General features: G+C 51.8%; 10 protein-coding genes across 10 annotated transcripts; 4 read left to right on the top strand and 6 right to left on the bottom strand.

Annotated features, from left to right (window-relative positions):
* Window positions 1-578: 578 nt before the first annotated feature.
* Window positions 579-1,469, bottom strand: CC77DRAFT_946833 (HET-domain-containing protein; the record flags this gene model as incomplete). The annotated part of the gene is made up of 1 exon (XM_018535107.1): window positions 579-1,469. A coding segment is annotated over one exon (891 nt), but the record flags the coding sequence as incomplete, so codon positions are not given.
* A 1,820-nt stretch (window positions 1,470-3,289) lies between these two features.
* Window positions 3,290-4,692, top strand: CC77DRAFT_1080066 (hypothetical protein). The gene has a single exon (XM_018529310.1). It carries the CDS (start codon window positions 3,326-3,328, stop codon window positions 4,529-4,531), a length of 1,206 nt encoding a protein of 401 aa, XP_018380780.1. The 5' UTR covers window positions 3,290-3,325; the 3' UTR covers window positions 4,532-4,692.
* Window positions 4,693-5,228: 536 nt separating this feature from the next.
* Window positions 5,229-5,797, bottom strand: CC77DRAFT_464618 (hypothetical protein). The gene has a single exon (XM_018531799.1). It carries the CDS (start codon window positions 5,638-5,640, stop codon window positions 5,338-5,340), a length of 303 nt encoding a protein of 100 aa, XP_018380779.1. The 5' UTR covers window positions 5,641-5,797; the 3' UTR covers window positions 5,229-5,337.
* Window positions 5,390-6,413, bottom strand: CC77DRAFT_464598 (hypothetical protein). The gene is made up of 3 exons (XM_018531798.1): window positions 6,007-6,413; window positions 5,939-5,958; window positions 5,390-5,887 (listed from the first exon to the last, which is right to left on the bottom strand). Exons 1-3 carry the CDS (start codon window positions 6,236-6,238, stop codon window positions 5,660-5,662), a joined length of 480 nt encoding a protein of 159 aa, XP_018380778.1. The 5' UTR covers window positions 6,239-6,413; the 3' UTR covers window positions 5,390-5,659.
* A 709-nt stretch (window positions 6,414-7,122) lies between these two features.
* Window positions 7,123-9,063, top strand: CC77DRAFT_464541 (hypothetical protein). Its single transcript, XM_018531797.1, has 3 exons — window positions 7,123-7,560; window positions 7,606-7,803; window positions 7,854-9,063. The coding sequence occupies exons 1-3, from the start codon at window positions 7,488-7,490 to the stop codon at window positions 8,915-8,917; spliced, it is 1,335 nt and encodes a 444-aa protein (XP_018380777.1). The 5' UTR covers window positions 7,123-7,487; the 3' UTR covers window positions 8,918-9,063.
* Window positions 9,064-9,428: 365 nt separating this feature from the next.
* On the top strand, window positions 9,429-11,631 carry CC77DRAFT_1025099 (F-box domain-containing protein). The gene is made up of 2 exons (XM_018526001.1): window positions 9,429-9,511; window positions 9,574-11,631. Exons 1-2 carry the CDS (start codon window positions 9,469-9,471, stop codon window positions 11,526-11,528), a joined length of 1,998 nt encoding a protein of 665 aa, XP_018380776.1. The 5' UTR covers window positions 9,429-9,468; the 3' UTR covers window positions 11,529-11,631.
* Window positions 11,632-12,179: 548 nt separating this feature from the next.
* Window positions 12,180-12,995, bottom strand: CC77DRAFT_1013292 (HPP-domain-containing protein; the record flags this gene model as incomplete). Its single annotated transcript, XM_018523823.1, has 2 exons — window positions 12,180-12,683; window positions 12,753-12,995. The coding sequence occupies 2 exons, from the start codon at window positions 12,993-12,995 to the stop codon at window positions 12,180-12,182; spliced, it is 747 nt and encodes a 248-aa protein (XP_018380775.1).
* Window positions 12,996-13,620: 625 nt separating this feature from the next.
* On the bottom strand, window positions 13,621-15,243 carry CC77DRAFT_464624 (hypothetical protein). Its single transcript, XM_018531800.1, has 2 exons — window positions 14,408-15,243; window positions 13,621-14,354 (listed from the first exon to the last, which is right to left on the bottom strand). The coding sequence occupies exons 1-2, from the start codon at window positions 14,946-14,948 to the stop codon at window positions 13,834-13,836; spliced, it is 1,062 nt and encodes a 353-aa protein (XP_018380774.1). The 5' UTR covers window positions 14,949-15,243; the 3' UTR covers window positions 13,621-13,833.
* Window positions 15,244-16,677: 1,434 nt separating this feature from the next.
* Window positions 16,678-17,298, top strand: CC77DRAFT_1025097 (hypothetical protein). The gene is made up of 3 exons (XM_018526000.1): window positions 16,678-16,776; window positions 16,829-17,001; window positions 17,091-17,298. The coding sequence occupies exons 1-2, from the start codon at window positions 16,704-16,706 to the stop codon at window positions 16,948-16,950; spliced, it is 195 nt and encodes a 64-aa protein (XP_018380773.1). The 5' UTR covers window positions 16,678-16,703; the 3' UTR covers window positions 16,951-17,001; window positions 17,091-17,298.
* A 157-nt stretch (window positions 17,299-17,455) lies between these two features.
* CC77DRAFT_1035058 (galactose oxidase precursor) lies at window positions 17,456-19,009 on the bottom strand (the record flags this gene model as incomplete). The annotated part of the gene is made up of 1 exon (XM_018526918.1): window positions 17,456-19,009. One exon carries the CDS (start codon window positions 19,007-19,009, stop codon window positions 17,456-17,458), a length of 1,554 nt encoding a protein of 517 aa, XP_018380772.1.
* Window positions 19,010-19,099: the final 90 nt, after the last annotated feature.

Genomic DNA, 19,099 nt, shown 5'->3' with positions numbered 1-19,099 from the left:
CGACAATACCCCGTGAAACCAGATGCCGTCCACTCTGGCGACTTTGCAAGCTCAATCCAGAAGGCCAGTGACAGACGGATAGTGCCCAAGTTAGGCTTTTCATAGATCATCTTAAGATCCTCAGGCCAGTGCCGAATTTCCGACTTCAATGCTGTATCAAACAATTTAGATTCCGCGTCACCGTCTGCAGGGATGCTAAACTCCGCCGGCAGGTGGTAATAATCGAGCCCAGCTTGATCGGGACACACACACAATGCCAAGAACCATTTCACCGGCCCCCCTGCGTACTTCGCACAAATCCAGCTAATCGGAATGAAGTACGACCTTGTGTAAGGAGTTCTCTGCTTCTCTTCGAGGAATGCTTCGTTCATTCGGATGAATCGCGAGAGGTCGCACGGGCCAGGGTTTGCGAAAAAGATGTAATTTTCCCTCTGATAGATGTCCTCAGTCCTCACTTCCCCGTGGCGCATCCGCAAGATCTCAGAGCTCACCGATGTTGATTGGTCGAGTCTCCAAAATCTGTTCTTGTGACTCAACAATGCGTGGCTCACGATTTGTAGAGAGCAAAAACAGAAGGCGCAGCAGTTGCATGTTCTCCACACTATTTCCTCCAGAGATGCTTGGTAGTTGACTCTGAGATCCCTACCTTCTCCGCATAGCGCTAGTAGGGAGAAAATGCGGTCGTGCGGGATTTCACACTCCTGCGCACACATCATGTCAAGGAGCCATATAAGGCTCTTGTTGTTGAACCAGTTTCTAGCTTTGCTCAGAAAAAGTGCCACTCGTGCGAGATGGTAGGGCACTTGAGCGAAGCTGATATGTGCTGGGAACGATCCTATTGCCAGCTCTTCTCCACCTGCCATCAGAATGAGTTTGCTTGCAGAAGCAACTTCCTGAGTGACCCACGCCCGAGTCCAGTATTCATGGGCATAGAATGCTTCCATGGCCGTTTGGTAACCATCCATGGAAGACTTGTTCGAGATTCCGTGCAAGAGGTCGACTATTTCAGGACTTGTTCCTAGCCAAGATATAACCCTCGCTTGTGAGTAAACCTCGCCCATCTGCTGCACCTGATGCGTTCTTTCTGCTAGATTCTTCTGATCGATACACATCGCATCGATCCAAAGCCACCCCAACTTCTTCTTTCTAGCGTGCTGTAAAAAGTGCCATAGGTTCTTCCGGACGAGGGCTATCCGGTCGTTGATCACGACTGGATAGCCCTTGTCAGGCTGGCCCCATACGTAGGAGAGGCAAGTATAGCCGTAGCCCACATCCGCGTCTATTAACTCGCATCGGACGTGCCCGCCAGATGATAAGCCCCGGTGTATATTAAGCAGGCGGATGGAGCGCCGGGAGAGATCGAGAGGGCTATATCTGAAGGGTCTATTCTTGGGGTTGATGTCACGAGCGGATAAGCGTACTTGGCCGTCAAGGAGTGGAGATGCATCGTAATCTGCCTCGGAATCCATCAGGTCCTGATGATCGAGGTGCTTTGCGCACCACACGTAAGGTATGCTGTGAGGTGGCAGAAGGGGGATGCCGGAATGAACAGATGGGCTGTAGGCAGCCCAGTATCAAAACGCCAATCGTATTCATCCTGTAAGCTGCCAAGGTTGCGCTGGCAGACAGCCGGAATGCGGGCAGAAGATGTAATTCGCACAGGGCTGATCACGTGAGTCGCACATGGAATCTAAGGTAACCACACCCAGAATTCACCTATGATTAACATATAAACGATGCATGACAGGGCTGCTGGAGTTTTTGCGCTGGAGGAGGCGCAAGGTTGCGATGACAGAGATGTGCGGAGGCTCTTGTGAAGGATAAGAATACTACGGAAGGCGCTACTGTATGCCGCTGAATTTCCCACGGCTGTTGATCCACTAATAATCCACCAGCTTTAATCCCCGGAACCAGAACTGCCTTGAGTACGAAAAGCCTGATCGCGAGAACTAGACATTCTTCAAAATGCCATCATTTAGGTCGTCTATCATGAGAAACATCCTTAGTCTCAGCCAGACCACATCATCGTGAGGTATTGCGGTTCGTCCCTTCGCACTGAATATGCGCATATCATCGGCTACGCATACCGAGACCAGTAACGCTAGATAGAGAGCGCATGCCGCTTACTGTGCTTCTTTGTTTTTCATCTCCACTATATCCACGCATGCATGCTGCGGGAAAGGGCCGAGCCATACTTAGGCACATGTCACGATTGTGCTAAGATCAATAAACGATAGATAGAAGGGTGGGGCGCACGTCGGACTCAGGTGACGTTTCCTTGGCTTGGTCAGGTGTGCTTTCCTTCACGAACCTTGGCGTGTTTTGACTTGGAGAAACAGGTGTAACGCACTGAGTAACAACACAGTCATTCATATTTTCTCACTTTCTACATCTTAGTCTTCAGGACATCCCATCTTTCTGCGAGTTTGATAGACTGCATGGTCCCAAGACTCGCCCAGGCGAGGAGCTGGCAGATGTATTTGGGCACTATCCATATTACTCATTGTGATAAACTAAAGCTGTTGGAATCTTAAGCCTGCTCGTCCAACATGGAGCGTGCGATGTTATCCTTCGTGGATGATGCAGACAAATATCCATATACATGTAAAGTGTAAAGTGCAACTCAGTTGATAGCAATTGTTAACCCCATCACAAGTACTGTAACTCTACTTGCTGTAGAAATGGTCACATCTTAAATTTGTACCTCGTCTTGTGCAATACATATCGTTGCCTTATCTTTCTTGTAACGCACGAAGTCCCTCACCGTCACTTCTGTGTAACACAACATCCAGTTGGTAGCTTAGCCCAGGTCCCCTCCTCACAGTTGTTTCCTATCGCTGAGATGAAGACAATGGATGCTCCACTGAGGTGTACCGTACATCGCGGAGGGGGTGCTACAAAACATAGATCTTGCTATGTTAAGGTTAAACAGCGCGCAAACACTGCGTTAGTTTATTAACACTACATTGATACTCTGATAACATTACTACAACACTATGCTAGGTGCAATACAGCGCCATCTCTGTGAGCAAAATCTCTCTCAGCGCGCTACGGTAGTTGCGAAGAACGCCCATTCGTAGGTTCTTTACCGATGAACTTCAACAACACTTATCGGGCTACGTGATAGGCGCATGCATGCCGAGATCTCCTGGAGGACATTGATGCCTCTTGTGCTCACTCGATGCACGCGAAAGACTATAAAGCATCTGGATTTTGTTGCCTTCTAGTTAGCATCAGCCTTCACTCCATCACTTCCACTCTCAAGTACGACTTCCCAAGTACTCTTTGACGACTATATTACTGTTATCACACTGCGGCGACTAAGATGCCAAATGAAACCCGCGATTTCGGTGACTTGAGGGTTACGCTTACCAAAGAATTCGACTGGAAGTATAGCGATTCTGAGACGGGCTCGACGAGGGACGGGTCTTTCTACCATGCAAAGTCCCAGGGCGACTTGCGTCCCTTGGGTTCTTTCTGCACTCCAAACTATGAAGCAGTTCACAACATAAGAGCAACGCTTTTGGTGGGCAATGCTTCCAACGGCTCCGGAAAGCCAGCCGTTGCTAGTCCCACTGGTTACACAAAGACGTGGTGGGACCGCGGTGCTGGGGGTAAACATGACGGCGCGATCTGGAGGCCCAGCGCACCCTCTGGTTACGTCGCACTGGGAGATATCTGCACGAATAGCTACAGTACTCCAAGCACATCCGCCATATGGTGCGTCCGATCGGACCTTGTCTTGCAATCCGACTTCGGTGCGGACAACGTCTGGAGCGATAGTTATTCTGAAGCCAAGATGGATGTCTCCGTTTGGCCGATTGTCAAACCCCAAATGAGCGTGGACGGCTCCGATAAGATTCCAGTTCTTACCTGTCTGTTCATTGCCAACTCGGGATACAGCAAGCCTGAATACAGTCGTGCCAAAGTCCTCGGACTGCCCGTTCCGAAGGATTTCAAACGCTTCAGCGCAGACCTGCCAGTATTCACCAAGGATAAGATTCCTCGTGAAGGAGACGTATTCGATGAGCTGGCGCAGTGCGCGGTCACATTGCCCTTCACTGCCTTCTTCCCCCCAACGGACAAGTCGTGTCTGAATCTGATATCTCATCCATTCATCACGCTCCAAAGACGTACTGCATGGTACGTTGAAGACGTGGCCAGGAACGCTGCCGACCAATCCGGGACTCACTCAACGAAAATCACCAAGGGCGTTTCTGCGTCCCAGTCGCAAGAAATGACGCACTCGGCTGGTGTGTCGATCACAAGCTCCTTCGGAATTAAGGCTATTGGCGGAGGCGTAGACGTCACCCTCAACTACCAATTCACGGCGTCGCAATCCTATTCGTCGAGTGAATACCAAGAGACTGAGAAAACGCATACCTTCAATATTGGGCCTCAAACGGTTCTCGTCCTTCTCACTGACCGTGTATGGATACAGGCTACCCGCAGTGATGGCTCTGCGACTCTACATCGAATTGGATACAACGCTACCGACGACTTGAGTAGGACTGAGATCAAGCTTAAGTAGAAGGAGCTTTCTGCTGCTATTTCCCAGTTGCTTGTGCTATTTTGTGCTGTATGCCAACCGTACGATTCAGTCGCTTAGTATCTGCTCATGTTATCCTTTACTGTATGCTAGCTACACAATCCATTCATTTAGTGTCTGCAACTTTAGTCTCACTCTTATTTGATCATCTTGGTCATGAACCCCGCACTCCTTGGACATTCCACTTGCACGTTTCATCATCTGAGGCTCAATTAGTGCCACCCACCATTTTGCTCTAGTGACCCTGGACTTGGTATTCCTATTTTCCCTTCCTATGAACCTCGCGCCGTAACACGCCACGGCACACAGATGATGTGCTTGCCGAAGGTTCCACCAAGATATTAACATGCATGCGACTATCGAGTGTTACAGATGGAATTCAAGCTTCCTCGTCGTGGTTTCTGGGAAGCGGCAGGTGGCTTGGCATCATCGGTGCTTGGTATTGGGAAAAACAAGCAATGTCGTAGATTGTCTTTTGAATTGTTAAGTTTCCCGGTGGTCTTCAAGGGCATTGCTATGAGTAGTGGACAAGACCGAAGGTGGTGGAATCCAGAGTGGCGTCTGGTCTGAGCCGTGTATGAAGAAGACGACAAGCGATATCTAGTGAACGCACATAGGACTCGCCTAACAAACCCGTGGTGTCAAGATTCTACAGAGGCGATGGCCCTTGTCAAGCCATGGCGTTATTTCAACGGCATTCATCGAGGTGCAGTGATAATGATGGGAAAATAGAGATCGCGGGATTGGTTTCCATGTTAGGAAATGCTGATTAGGAATTGAATGTTTTGTTAATGCTTCGTTTCTTGTTCTGGTCTTCGCGCTCGGATTCCGATAGGATTCTTGTCGCGTAAATTCTGGTAAGGGCCCGTGGACGAAGTAGCTGCTCGGTTGTTCAGAAACGGCGGCCAGACATGTCTTTCGTAGACTCGACGTTCTGATAATCTGGTGATGATGATTAGTATGGATAAAATTACGGTAATATGTGTAAACAATTGCGATACAACAGAGCTCAAGAGATCGGAGGGCCTATTCGAATGGAGAAGAATTGATAGCTTTAGATCTTGCGCCTGCCTAGGCAGGCGTGTCAGCATTCGCACTCGATGCCGCAGTTTACTTGGTGGGTATAATGAGGCACTTGTTTGTAGTTCGAGCAGAAAAGTCCATGGTGCTCGCGGCACCTGACGAACAGTGTAGATGCGGTTTCCAATAAATCAATGTAGATTGCCACAAGTGCCTAGCGTACCAACGCAGGGAAGAATCATGTCCATATTCGACCAAATACGGGAGGCGAGGGTCTTGGTGGAGTCGCGCGGCGAAGCTGCAACCGTAAAGATTCGCCTAGTGGAAGTCTAAGCAGTAGGAAGGACCGATGGAAAGATGGAGTTGTACCGAGGTTGAGCCTAAGAGTACTTTTTGACACTCAGCGACTCTTCAGATGGCGCAATGAAAAGGTTTACATGTACTGCTGTAGAAGCTGTCGGGCGCAGGGCGCAGCCGCTCGTGCAAGATTTTGCGCAGTGGTACAAACACCTTGCAACGACACAAACACGAGCTCACGACAACAGTACAACGCCCTAGAATTACCGGATTACGGTAGTTTGCAAGGCCCGGTAGATCGACAACGACCTGCATACCGCCATGAAGCCAATGGTCGAGCACCGGAAATTCCGATGCGAAACACTCAGTCATGGATACGAAGTTGCGTAGAAGCTGTAGAAGCTATCTAAAAAAGAAAAAAAAGTGTGAGTGCATAAAGTCGCAGTCTTGACGCAGGGCAAGGCGACGGCGTGCGAGGCTGAGAGAGAGACCATTTTGGCGGCGGGCCACAATTAGAATTCTTCCCAAGCTTCTCGGCCTTGTTCGCTTGCAACCTCGATACCTTCCCCGTACGCCGACAACGTCATTTGCATCGCTGCATCGCTCAAACTCCGCGACGCTCTGTTTCGCCGTGATACGAAGCCGTCATTACAGATGGGTGATCCCTGCATGCATGCATCGCTGGCATGACGGCGAAAGATAGAAGCCGCGGAGTGAGTGGTGGTTCAGTGTGCGACATGCTCAAGCGAGACATGGCAATTGGTACTAATGCGCATCCTACCTATGACACAGGTTAATACAAGAGACGGATAACCACATGGATGGGTGCAAGACAGCTGCCAGGTGTAGCGCACTGCTGCTGCGAAAGCCGGTTTCCTTGTCTTGATTCATGCCCTTCAACTCGCCCGCGACGGGGGCGTCGATCCCTCGTATCGGCCGGCATGTCACTTCAGCCCAGTAATAGGAAGTACTCTGCGCCACCAACAGCTTCAAGTCGGTTCGCGTTCCTGGCTGTATCAAAGGTTGACTGCGTTAGTTTCAGGTTCGCGTGGCTTCGCTAAAGCCACTGCGTGTGGCAACGGACCGGCGTGGTTGTGGGTTGGTACCACCTTCCATGGCAACCTTGAGGGGCGATATGGGGACGCGCTTTGGAACTAGCGCAAGGGACCGCTAAATTCGGTGACCTCACCGTGACCTGCCACTCACTCGGTAACTAGACGAACGGATTACGAGCAACCGAGGGGGCGTATGCATTGTGGAGATTGAAGTGTAATTGGAGGAATGGAGGAATGTTTGCTTTTTACGGTTGGACGCTCGTTCGGTGTATGTCAAGGATGAGAATGACAAGGCTTGGATGGCGTGCAAACGGCGTCCGCACAGAGTCGTGTGTGCGATCATCGTGCAGTCGGCCTTCCTCTCCCTTGTCTTTGATGTCCAGCTGTTGACTGTCTCCGTGACCTTGTTCTTTCTTACACTTTCACTTCACTTACCCTTACTTTGAGCAAGCTCCAATCGACATCCTGCATCACAACGTCGACCGAGTGCAAGGATCAATTGCGGCGTCAAGGCACCGCTTTTCACCGAGCAAGAGACCCATTCTGGAGGGAAAAAAAAGCGCATCATGCCTACACTCGTGTGGTTGCGCGCGGCGGCCGTCGTTGCTCTTGCGACACATGCTACTGCCCAGCAATGCTGTAGGTATACGCTATATCGTTGACGAACAACGACTAACTGAACAGACTACCCCAATGGCGATAGAGCGCCAGACACAGATAAGCCCTGCTCAACAGCAGAAGGTTCTGCCTGCTGTCCGGACAAGTGGGAGTGTCTCGACAATGGTCTTTGTCACTATCCTGCCGAAGACCTGTACGGCCGATACAGCTGTACAGACAAGACCTGGAAGTCGGAAGGATGTGCTTCGAACATGTGCACATATGGTAGGAGCATTGACTTGCTCAAAAAGAAAAACGTTGCTAATATGTAGCAGGTATGACAGTCGCTGGCGCCGAGTCGATAACACAGTGCGCCGATCACGACGACCAGTGGTGCTGCAACGCAGACAACACACACGTAAAATGCTGCCAGGAGTCACCGTCACCACGCCCTTTCTTCGCGCTACAAAACGGAAATGCATACGCGACAATTGGCTCCAATCAAGCGTCGACTAACCCCAACATCGCCACCATTACTGGCCTGGCGACGAGTGGCGGATCATCAGGAGGTGGAAATTCAGCATCGCAGACGTCGGCGCAACGGTCTTCGGCCGCTCCTTCCACTACGGACGATTCGGATTCGAAAACTGCAACGCCAGACTCGGTCACGACTACGCCTTTTAGCTCCGTTGCGACGAGCCTTTCCACAGGCAGCGCGGGAGTAGTCACCATTGAAAACACGGTCCTCGTCACCCCAGCAGCGACCGCCGGCTCCAGCAACGGCAATGCCGGTGGCGGCGGAAATGGAGACTCTGACGGCAGACCAAGCTCGAACCTAGGTCTTATCATCGGTTGCGCAGTCGGTATTCCCCTCGCACTCGCTCTAATCGGTATCATCTTCTGGCTCCTCCGCAAGCGCCGCCAACAAGCTGCCAACCCCTACAAGGAAGCTTCTGAAGTCGAAGGTGATAGCCCGCTCGTCGGCGGCGCAGCGGCAGCAAAACTTCACAAGAAAGAGACATACCGAAGCTCTCGACCCGCTACTGCAGAGATTGATGGCAACCCTGTTGGAGCCGGACGGCCAAGTCGCGTCTCTGAACTTCCTTCTGGCAATGGTTTCCAGCCAGGCCAAGGTGCCCCGTACGGACCTGATGCGGTTGGGATTGGTGGTGGCAATGGGGTTAGGAGTACATGGGACAGCCAACTACCTCAGTACTCGCCTGCACAAGCAGCCTTCAGCCACCCCGATGCTGCGGAGCTGCCTGATAACAGTGTACATCCTGTTCTCAATGAGAAGGGGCAGCCGTATCAAGCGTATAGGCCACCGCAACCCGTGGCTGAGCTGCCGTCTGTTGTGACGCCGCCTGAGGATCTGGAGAAGCAGATGCCGAGGCGGTAGGGAGATGAAGGTTTTGACTTTTCTAGGCAGGTGTTTTTTTTCTTTGGAGGGGCATCAAACATATACATGATATGGTTATTATAGGCTTTTTCTTTCTTTCTTTTTTCAAGGCATAAGGAAGATACCATGTACAAGAGTTTTGTGTATAATGAGGGGGTAGCGATGCCTTGATATTCAGGTTCAGATTGTGATGGGAAGACAGTGTTCTAATCTTGAAATGCGGAATTCATGTGACGGTGCAAAGACATTTCCGGTGGCTTGTAACGACGAGTGTATATCAAAGAATTGTGCTCACTTCACTTGGAGATGGACATGATCCCCAGAAAAGGTCGAATGCGAATGGGGGCAGGCGGTGTGTGGGGAAAAGGGCAGCGAGTCATATCCCTCGGCGGCATCGTCAGTCCTTGAGCCCTTGGACCCGGAGGAGCTACGGAGCTCCAAGATACCCAAGATAAAGCGTGTCGCAATCGCCGTTGTCGCCAACACGTACATTCTAGCACCCGTCCATTTTATCGTTATTGTTCCCGCAGTTTTCATCTTCTCCACTCACCATGATCCACCTCCCCGACGAGCTCATCCTCCACATAATCTCCTGTAGGTAGCACCCGTCCGTCCCCATCGCGCGCAGACCCCGCCCAGTCCTGACGCTCGCCCAGACCTCGAACCCGCCGAGCTCGTCAACCTCCAACACGTCTCCCGCGCCTTTCTTTCCCTCTCGCGCGACAACAATCTCTGGAAGTCTCTCTGCTTCTCCCATTCTGCCGCCGAGCGCCGTCGCCGCCGCCTCGACATCACGCCTCCCGACATCGACCCCCGACTCGCCGAGCTCATACGCGCCGCCGATACCCTCTCCAACACATTCGATACCTCGGTGCACGACACAGATGCGCCGAGCGCCGATGTACAGCAGCAGAGGAACGCAGGCAGGAGACGCCAGGCGCTGATCGCGAACTGGGATCCTAGTTATCCTGACGAGAGGGTGAATTGGTACGACGACTTTATTCAGAGACATGCCGAGCCAAGGCTGAGTTGGTTTCAAGATGCCGGGACCGAGGGGAGAGAGCACGGGGACATGAGGAGGGAGGCTACGGGCGCGGGTGTCTTGTTCGATCAGCATGGCCTGGCGGATAAGCTTGTCGCGCCCCTAGACGACGGCCGGATATGTATCTGGGACGCCTCTGCAGCCAGCGACCGCCAGGGAACCATGATTGCCAAGTCTGATATCGGGTTACTGGCGAACCGGGGCAGCGACCTGGACTACGACACGAGATTGGCGCAGAGCCACGCCATCATGACGGAAACGGGTGCGGTAGAGTGCGTGAGCATAGACAGCAAGCTGGCCAAAGGCTTCTTCGCTGTCAAGAACGAACTGGTCGAGACGGATCTGAATACGCTTCAAGTCGTCTCGCGCACGCCGTATCCGTTTCCCATTACCGCGCTGAGCGAAGCACATCACAGCACGCCCTTGACGATTGGAACAAACTGGACGCTGCATCTGCACGATAGTCGGAAACCGCCTGCGCCACCCTCCTCTTCGGTACGCTGCGAGCTCATTAGCGGCCCCGCAGATAACGACTTCTCGCGCCTCGATACCGGGGACCTACACGGCCATGTCAGCCTCTCCCAACCCGGCGCGCTGTCTATCCTCCATCTGCCCACGACGCGCGATTGGGACGGCAACGGCGATATCTGGGTCGCTGGCCGCTTCACCTCGATGCTAAACTTTGATCGGAGATATTTTCCCCGTCTGCGCGGTACCGTGCACTCGGGCGCGAGACTGTCCTGCCTTGCTGCCCTCCCTCACCCTTTTGTGCCGCATCATCTGCGTCTTGGCACCCCTTACGCCAATCCGGCGCTCCTCCACGACGTCAAATCTACAAGGGGGTTCACCTTAATCGCAGCGGGCGAGTACAAGGGTAAAGGTAGTCTGGAGCTGTACGGCCTGTCTGGCGAACCGGAGAGGAGTATTAATTCGAGCGATAGCCGTACAACAGCATTCGGGGGCCGCGGCGGTCGCTCAAAAGCATACTATCAGAACCGGCAGACGGCTAGTAGCTCCAAACTCTTGTCTGTGGCGCCACATGGGACGAGACTGGTTTTTGCAGATGGAAATGGAGGATTGAAGTGGGTGGAGAGGGATGGCTCGACGCCTGTGAGGCAGCTCAATATCAATGATTTTCAACAACGGTCAAAGGATGGTTCTGTTTCTACTCTGGAGCAGCAGCATGATCATGGTAACCTCGTAAACGCGACGCCAGATTCAGAGGCCAGCTGGGGCGACATTGTCCAGAAGATTCTTCCTACTACTACTACAACAACATCGTCGCAATACGCACCAGAGTCTTCCGAGTCGTTCTCTTCTTCTCTAGGCCTGAATAACCTGGTGTTATGGACGGGAGATGGTAGATTGGGGCTTTTGGGCTTTGGCAAGGAGCCGCCCATGGCGAGGGATGTTTTTGAGGATGCGTTGGAAGTACAGGGGGAGAGTATGGAGCAAGGAGGACAACACCAAGGGGACAAGGTTAGGGAGAGGCAGTATGGGGTGGAGATGAGGAGGGCGTTGGAGCAGCAGGCTAGGGAGTTGAGGTGGTTGAGGGGATATGGGCTTTAAGAGAGACGGGTTGGGTTGGGTTTTGGTGGCTTTGTGTGTGCGCTAGGCGATTTAGAAAGTTATGTAGTGTCGTGGAAGACGTTACTGAATATCTTTTCTCATGCCAGCTAAGATCATTCATTGCTTCACGCATCGCCGGTGTTTTGGAACGCTGCAGGCAGTACGTTACGATTGCTATGGATTTGCGCACCAAAGTCTGGAGTTGGTCACTCTACTCCCACTTTCTGATCCACTCGACCTACAGAATCATCAAATCACGGGAGATGAAGATTGGACTCAAGTTTGAGATTGGAAGACACTGCCACTTTAGAAGATGACACCCATCAGCGCAGTGCCTTTGGACTGAGAGATGAGTGAGTTCTAGCAAGAGAATGAAGCAACATCGAAAGCACCAAGAGGGACTAAAGTTGCCATTTACTGCGACTCACAATGGTACTGTACCGTTGCTGAGTACGTCGTGGGTACGAGAATACCCCATTCGGGCGATGAAATATTGCGACCTGCACTAATCAGAACTCATAGGCTAACTTTGGAATGAAACCAATTCGAACAGAAAAACACTCAGTATTAACCAAATATCGCTCGCTAACTAGTATTCATGCCAATAACCTCCATTGCGCCGCTCGTTGTGATGCACAACCGAGAGAGAAGCTAGAGAGGTCCTCTCTCCAAAGCCCCTAGTGTATCTCGCACGCTTCCATCAGACGACTCCTCCTTCTCTTCCATCTTCTTCTCCTCAGCTTTCGGCGCTGGTGGCGGTGGCGGAATCTGCGCGACCCAAAACTTGGGATATTGCCGCTGAATGTTGTTGCCCATGACTGCCGTAACGAGCACGACCGTCGAGGACAGTAGCAAGACGGGCAGGAAGTACCACCGCAGCGCCCAGATGTGCTGGTCCACACACGGCATAAGTGCTGTTGCTCCAGCAGGTGGGTGGGTCGTCTTGGTCAGATGCATAACAACGAGAGCAATTGCTGTCGCCAAAGCAGCTGCGAGCCATTGCAGTCGTGGATAGGGATCTTTCTCCAGATCGAACTGGAAGATGGTTGCTACGATGACACCAACCAAGCCACTGAAGAAGTGGCCAAAAACCAGAGAGCGTGGTTGCGAGAAAGGCACATCGATAGCGCCATAGCAGAGGATTGCCGAAGCGCCCTGAAATGAATGTTAGTTTATCGATTGGAGTTGACGCTTTTTTTTTTTGAAAACGAAGAGAAAACTTACGAAGGAAGCAATAATCGGTGGTACAGCGCGACTCCTCATATAATCCGTATGACCAAAGATGGCGAGAATGACACTAAGCCCACAAAAGGCGCCTATGAACCCCCAGACACAAACAACCCATGTGCGAGAGGGCGGTTCTGTCTTGTGTCGGTAGCCAAGCCAGTGGCTGACGGGTACTGGAAGACGTGCAAGCCCGCGCTGTATACCGCGCTCAACGGGAACAAGGGGATCCCATATCGGCATTGTGAAGGCGGAAGATGCCTAGCACATACACAAGCGCCAGCAACTACGATAGACACTCAAGAGAAGAGTACAGGTCGAAACAGTCTCGTCGATGACAGGTGCTCGTCAGATTCAGGACGTGGTAACGGTCGTAGTGTTAAGAAACGAAGATGTGGAAGAGGAGAAAGCTTGATGAGAGCATGGACTTCAAACCTAGAGTAGGGAATAACGACCGGTTGGGACGTCACCACTATTACATATCGAGCTTGGATCATGCACCCCGGACTGATGGCGCGTGCCGATTTAGTGCTACTAATGACCGCGGCATCTCGTCGAGGTTTGAAGAACTTTGCTGATTCCAACACACAAGTTCCTGTATAACGTCGATGCACGGACAAGCCTGAGATGGAAATAACGCACCTCTTACCGTCATCTGCCTCAAGAACAAAAAGCTTCACATGAAAAGGAGAGGACGCAGAAATTGCTTAGTGACCGCGCAAATGGAAGCTTTTGCAAGGTGCTGACGATGATTTGCAAGATGCGGAGAGTGAGTTACGCTAAAAGTTTTCCTTACCTAACAAGCCGAGTTTCTGCAGAGCTTCGCACGAATATCGCCGAAGTGCGGCATCACCAACTCTTTACGCCTCGCAACGTGAGAAAGTCATTCATTCGGTTCGAGATTGATAGTATTAAGGGGGTAATGTATACCGTCGCATAATGCAAAGAGGCAGTCTATGCCCGTGTATGTTCGTCAAGTCCGTAGAGTTGATAAAACGACTCTCAACAACGCCCACAACGCCACGCTAAAGCCCAGATATTCGGCATGCATTCGAGATGAAAATCGTAAACGTCGTCGCGATCAGACAGCCTGCCAGGTATTGCTGTTTGGATCTTTTGGCAAGCTTGAGTTGGAGCCTTTGGTACCGAGTACAGTAGCCAATGAATCCACTCTAACATTTCCTTTTACTTTCGCACTGTCCGCATCATCATCATCATTGTTCATGTCCTCGATATTGTCCTTGACAGTCGGCAAGCTCATGTCAGCCACAAAGCTCGGCTTGGTAAGCTGATGCTCTTTCAATATACCCATCTTCTTCAACCAATTCTCAGCCGGACTCTTGAGCCAGGGAAGCGACGTAGCGATGATGCCAATCTCCTCCTCCAGCTTGGCCCACATTGAAGGCACGATGGTAGCCTGCATCACGTCACCTTGGCCGAAAGACGTGAACGTTGTCATCTTGGCGCAGTTAATTGCAGTTGCGAGAAGACCGAGGGCCATTAGGACGCCGATGAGCATCTTCTCTGATTGAGAGCGATTCAGGGTACGAATCAAGCGGATTGGCATGAGGGAAAGAGTAAGATCCATAGCGATATAAACACCTAGCAGAACGGTTAAGCGGGCTCATTAACGGTAGCATGGACGGACTTCTTACCAGCTATAACCCATCCCAAGAGAATGATGGGATCCAGGTTCCAGCATTTGGAAGAGATACCAGTATCCCAGTTGGAGCTGATGGGCGTGCACTGCGCAAACTGAATCACAAAGTAGCCCCAGGAGATGACCGTCTGGAGACCCATGATGAAGTACAATGGCCATCGCCACAGCCTTTCCGTCCCAAAGCGCAGTAGCGAGCACGCGACAGACAGTCGAACGAGCCATAGCGTCAGGAGCCACACGGTCTGGAGCGCAAATTGGACCCTTAGTGTCTGCTTGAGTGTCTCGGGTGTGAAGAATGCTGCTGGTTTACCCCATCCGTATGCGGTTGACGCGATGGCCAAACATATGCCGACCAACGACATTGGCTCCGCGACCACGATGATCCAGTCATCGAGATATAGCTGTCCGGTCCTCTTTACTCGTGTGTAGATACGCGCGATGACCAGGAAAAGTGCAACGACTCCAAAGGAAATGACGGGTCCAAGGTAAATGGCGGCTTTGTTGGAATAAGGCGGCGCGGCCATGGAGCTGGACATTGTTGGCGTGTAGTTGGTTGTCAACTCGAGGCGGGAAGAAAGGTATGTGGGCGTCCGGGGTATCGTAACCGTCTTACACACTATGTGCGTTCAATTGTCATGGGCTTTGGAGAATTACTCAGGGATTCCTCGCAAGGCCTATGGGTACTAGAACAACACAGCCGTCGACCAAACTGTAGTTGCACTCCGCGGATTGACGAAACGAGAAATGGAACGGGAAGAAGAAAGAGAGAGAGAGAGAGAGAGTCTCGACGCACTGTGCCTGGGTCAATGAAGAAACTCGAACTTTATCACATCGGAATCCGGCCCATCGACGCTATATACGGGAGGCTGCAAGCGTCGTACATCCCGCCATCTGACAGGCGGGCCATGGGACTGAGGAGGCGTCCGGCCGTATGCCCTTTTGAAGGTACCATTTACCACCTGCAGGTACACAAGGTTCAAAGTTCAAACCTTGGATCCTTTGGCGCGGAGACGAGCTTGCGCAATGCAGATTCAGTGGGGAGGGAACCGTTGCTTTGACACGCAAATGGCCTCTCGGGCATCCATCTCCAAGTGCAGTTGCGGATGAGCCGTTTTCCACGCGAGTGTTAGGCCGGTTTTGGTCTAGAGGCTTCGCTCTGCTGGGTATACTGAGGCAATCGCAAGCGGGTAGTCGCGTGGCATGATTCACGAACCCGGAGCAGCTGAAGCAATGGCTTCGTTTCGCTGGGTTGGCATCGTTCCCCCCTGAATTGTCAGCTCCGCGAGCACATTTGTGCTCTGCATGCACGTCAACGGCGAATGTTACAGAGCCATTTCCCCCGGATTTTGGCCCGTCGTTACGACTCCAGGGACCAGATGAGTGGAAAAAAACAAAAAGCGAAGAATACCTACTGCATTGCCACATGCCACAGCCGACTGCTGTGTGTATATATTGCAGCTGCAATAAGGATGCACATCTCGTAACAAGAGATTTGCCACTCAATTCTTCACTTCGCTTCGCACTTCCGACCAATCGGTTTAAGAAGCATTGCCGTCTAGGCCTGGTCCAGCGGCAGTACGTGCTTACCGTGTCCGCGCGCGCGCCCATGGTGTGATCTGAGGATTTGCAGTTGAGCGCGATCATTGGTGGCATTTAGCGGCCTGAGTCGCGATAGCATCCATGAGGATGGAGAGTTCAGGTACGAGTCAACGGTGGTGGGGTGATTGCATTGCGCAAGACAAAGGGATGCTGGTTGTTGGGAGTGCAGGAACGCCGAAAGATTGGATGGGGCGACGGGCGGAAGAGGGCGGATCACGAGAAATTGGTTACCTTGTTGACTCGTGGCGATAGTTCAGGCAAACCGTTTGGCACAAACGTAAGGATTCAAAGTATGGTAACATCCACAAGTTCTGCATTGTAGGACCAAGAGTCCCGACTGCGCCCTACTTGTTGCATGCTGTAGGGCCATTGGCGTTCACACTACGTATCGTCTGTAACGCGCCAGCTGAGCCACTGCATGAGAGATTACAGATGGAAGAATGTAAGCCCAACTTCGGGCCTTCTTCTGCGAACTTCAACTCTCGAGAAGGATTTACAGGCTAGGTGTCCGATGTGTATGAAGAGGCTCCGCGAGACGCTATTGGTCTATGACATCATGCCCCTCACTCTAGCGCGACTACACAACTTGCATTGAAACTCTATCGCAACATGGCAACCCGAACATCGATTACAAACCATATCCTAAACTCCATCTTTCTCTATCTACCGAAATCCGTCCTGAAGGATCTGCCATGGTTCAATGTCCAGAGTGTGACGCAGGGGCTGACTTGACGAAGGACGGTGCTTGGGCGCATTGCGCTTCCTGTATGTCATGTGCACTTTACGTTGATGGCTATCCATTCTGAATTAGCGCCAGGTAACACGGTTTTTGAGCCAGGAAAAGAAGGTAGTCATTACAAGGGCAGTGGCAGCGGCTCCGGCGACAAAGAGGAAGAGAAGAAGAGCGACTCCAAGGATGAGAATGTGAAGAAGGATTGAGTCTACCAGGGATGAATTTGACGTCGAGTGCTGAGAGACGCTGCGAGATGTGTATGTATTGTCGCTGAGTGTTGATACGGAGTTGTCTTCGCAGGCCGAATGTGCCGCAACGTATTCCAGTTAGCTGATATGTTTGACAGGCCTTGAAACTTTTGTACAACAATATCTCACTATGTGTCTAATCACTTTTCATGTTCAACTTCATTAGTTGTAGATCCCACTTATTGTACGCAGTGCCGCCCGCGTCAACGGAAGCGATGCCGGGGTGATACTCGAACATCACATCGAATTCACTTCAACTCGGATATGATATGGCTGGAATTAAGAATTGTGAATACCTCATTACCCTAATAATGTCTATCTATATGAAGCGAAATATATAAAGGCATCCAAAACATTGTTGGCTTGCAAAACTTTTCTTCATCATTACAACCACCATCTAACCCGAACCCAATTACTCCTAGAAGCAAAACCTGTGGCCGTTACCGTCAAGTATGTCATCCACCTATGCCTGCTCTACCCACACAGTCCTGGCTACACTGGGCACACCCTCCGCGCTGACAGCGAACAGGTACCACGCTCCCGGTAGCACGACACCGGAATCGTTCATGATGGGCAAGACGACTTCTTCCCCTTCGATCCTTGGCTGAAGCGGAATGCGTCTCTGATCACTGTTCACGTTGTGTGTAACACTTCCTATTCTGATGAAAGAGAACGTCACGCCATCGGCTGAACCTTGCATCTTGACTCTTAGCTCGCCGCCGTGCGTGACGATGCTCGATGCAACGTCCTGAATGATTGGACGAGGAGCGCCGGTGAGAAGGTACGGTGGTGTGAAGATCTGGCCGTTGGGGTGATCGACCGTGTCGCGGCAGTGGTAGGACGGTCCTCCAGTTCCATCGTCCCAGCAGAGACCTCCTCCTCCGCTGAAGACAGTGCCGTCAGGTAGCAAGATGGAAACAGAGTGGTAGTTTCGGGGAATGGCTTCAGCAGCCAGCTCAGTAAATGTCTTGGTATTGGGGTCGAACATCTCGGCAGTGAAGACGGGATCGATGTCAGTGAAGCCTTTAGCCCAGCGCTGTCCACCAGTAACCAAGATCTTGCCATCGGGAAGGACAACGACATTAGCAAAGGCGCGTTGCTGGTGCATGTCGGGGATCCTTTCGGCGGTTACAGGGGCGCCAACATTGTTGATCTCCATCAAATGCGCGACAGCGAGTCCGGGCGCTTCATCGTAGTACTGCGCTCCGCCAGCAGTGAAAATTTTGCCAACATCGTACATGACGTGAACACCACACATGGCATCGTTGACATCGTCACGAATGCCTGCTGGGCTGACACCACCTTCGCCATCGGTGTAGTACCAGTTCATCGCCTTGCTGGGCCCAGCCTGGAAGATGGTGCCATTGCGCCAAGGGAAGAGCCAGGCGTGGTTATCCTCGCGAAAGATGCCCTCGTGGTCATATGTCAACATCGGCTCCACAGCAGCGCCAGGTAGAAGCGTCCACGAGTTTGATGCCGGGTCGTAAATCTCTCCTGGCTTTCCACCTCGTGGGCCACTCCACGATCCACCAATTGTGAAGACCTTTCCATTAGACAGGACGGCACTGCTCTGGTATCCGCGAGGTACCTTCATATCCGGTCCGGGGACGAACGTGTTGGTTTCCGGCTGGTATATAGTCGTCTTCTCAGCGTTGCTTCCTCCGGTGATGATCAGTCTTCCATCGCCTAACTGACTCATTCCAGGACAGAACATGTCGTGGTTGGTTTCGGAGACCTGGCGAGTGGACATTTGCCCGGATACCAGGTTGTATTCGGCGAACTGGGTGATACCTCGTTCACCTCCGAATGAATTCGGCGAGAACGCAGAGTATACCATCATACGAGTGGGAGATGGCCATTCCGGGACGATGTAGGCCGCAACCGGAATGATGGGAAAGTTGATGACCGGACCCCATGATCCTTGGCTCGGAGTGAATGCTCCTCCTTGGTCCTGAGCGAATGTGATTGAGAAGAAGAATGGCAGAAGCACAGCCGCTACCTTTGAGTGGGAAACCATTATGAATTAACTTATTAACACGCACTGTAGATGCAAGAAGATGAAGACGATAGCGACTGTGGATAGGCGGTGCTCTTGTCCGAAGATGTC

The sequence above is a fragment of the Alternaria alternata genome (genome assembly GCF_001642055.1).
Source record: "Alternaria alternata strain SRC1lrK2f unplaced genomic scaffold CC77scaffold_26, whole genome shotgun sequence".
Classification (NCBI taxonomy): domain Eukaryota; kingdom Fungi; phylum Ascomycota; class Dothideomycetes; order Pleosporales; family Pleosporaceae; genus Alternaria; species Alternaria alternata.
This window is presented reverse-complemented; position numbering and strand designations above follow the sequence as displayed.

Coding starts and splice junctions, on each gene's coding strand:
- CC77DRAFT_1080066 (XM_018529310.1), top strand. CDS start 3,326: ATGCCAAATGAAACCCGCGATTTCGGTGACTTGAGGGTTACGCTTACC.
- CC77DRAFT_464541 (XM_018531797.1), top strand. CDS start 7,488: ATGCCTACACTCGTGTGGTTGCGCGCGGCGGCCGTCGTTGCTCTTGCG. Junction 7,561..7,605: donor TGCTACTGCCCAGCAATGCT/GTAGGTATACGC, acceptor CTAACTGAACAG/ACTACCCCAATGGCGATAGA. Junction 7,804..7,853: donor TTCGAACATGTGCACATATG/GTAGGAGCATTG, acceptor AATATGTAGCAG/GTATGACAGTCGCTGGCGCC.
- CC77DRAFT_1025097 (XM_018526000.1), top strand. CDS start 16,704: ATGGTTCAATGTCCAGAGTGTGACGCAGGGGCTGACTTGACGAAGGAC. Junction 16,777..16,828: donor TTGGGCGCATTGCGCTTCCT/GTATGTCATGTG, acceptor AATTAGCGCCAG/GTAACACGGTTTTTGAGCCA.
- CC77DRAFT_1025099 (XM_018526001.1), top strand. CDS start 9,469: ATGATCCACCTCCCCGACGAGCTCATCCTCCACATAATCTCCT. Junction 9,512..9,573: donor CATCCTCCACATAATCTCCT/GTAGGTAGCACC, acceptor ACGCTCGCCCAG/ACCTCGAACCCGCCGAGCTC.
- CC77DRAFT_464598 (XM_018531798.1), bottom strand. CDS start 6,238: ATGACTGAGTGTTTCGCATCGGAATTTCCGGTGCTCGACCATTGGCTT. Junction 5,959..6,006: donor CAGCTTCTACAGCAGTACAT/GTAAACCTTTTC, acceptor AGTGTCAAAAAG/TACTCTTAGGCTCAACCTCG. Junction 5,888..5,938: donor TACTCTTAGGCTCAACCTCG/GTACAACTCCAT, acceptor GACTTCCACTAG/GCGAATCTTTACGGTTGCAG.
- CC77DRAFT_464618 (XM_018531799.1), bottom strand. CDS start 5,640: ATGCTGACACGCCTGCCTAGGCAGGCGCAAGATCTAAAGCTATCAATT.
- CC77DRAFT_464624 (XM_018531800.1), bottom strand. CDS start 14,948: ATGTCCAGCTCCATGGCCGCGCCGCCTTATTCCAACAAAGCCGCCATT. Junction 14,355..14,407: donor CTTGGGATGGGTTATAGCTG/GTAAGAAGTCCG, acceptor CCGTTCTGCTAG/GTGTTTATATCGCTATGGAT.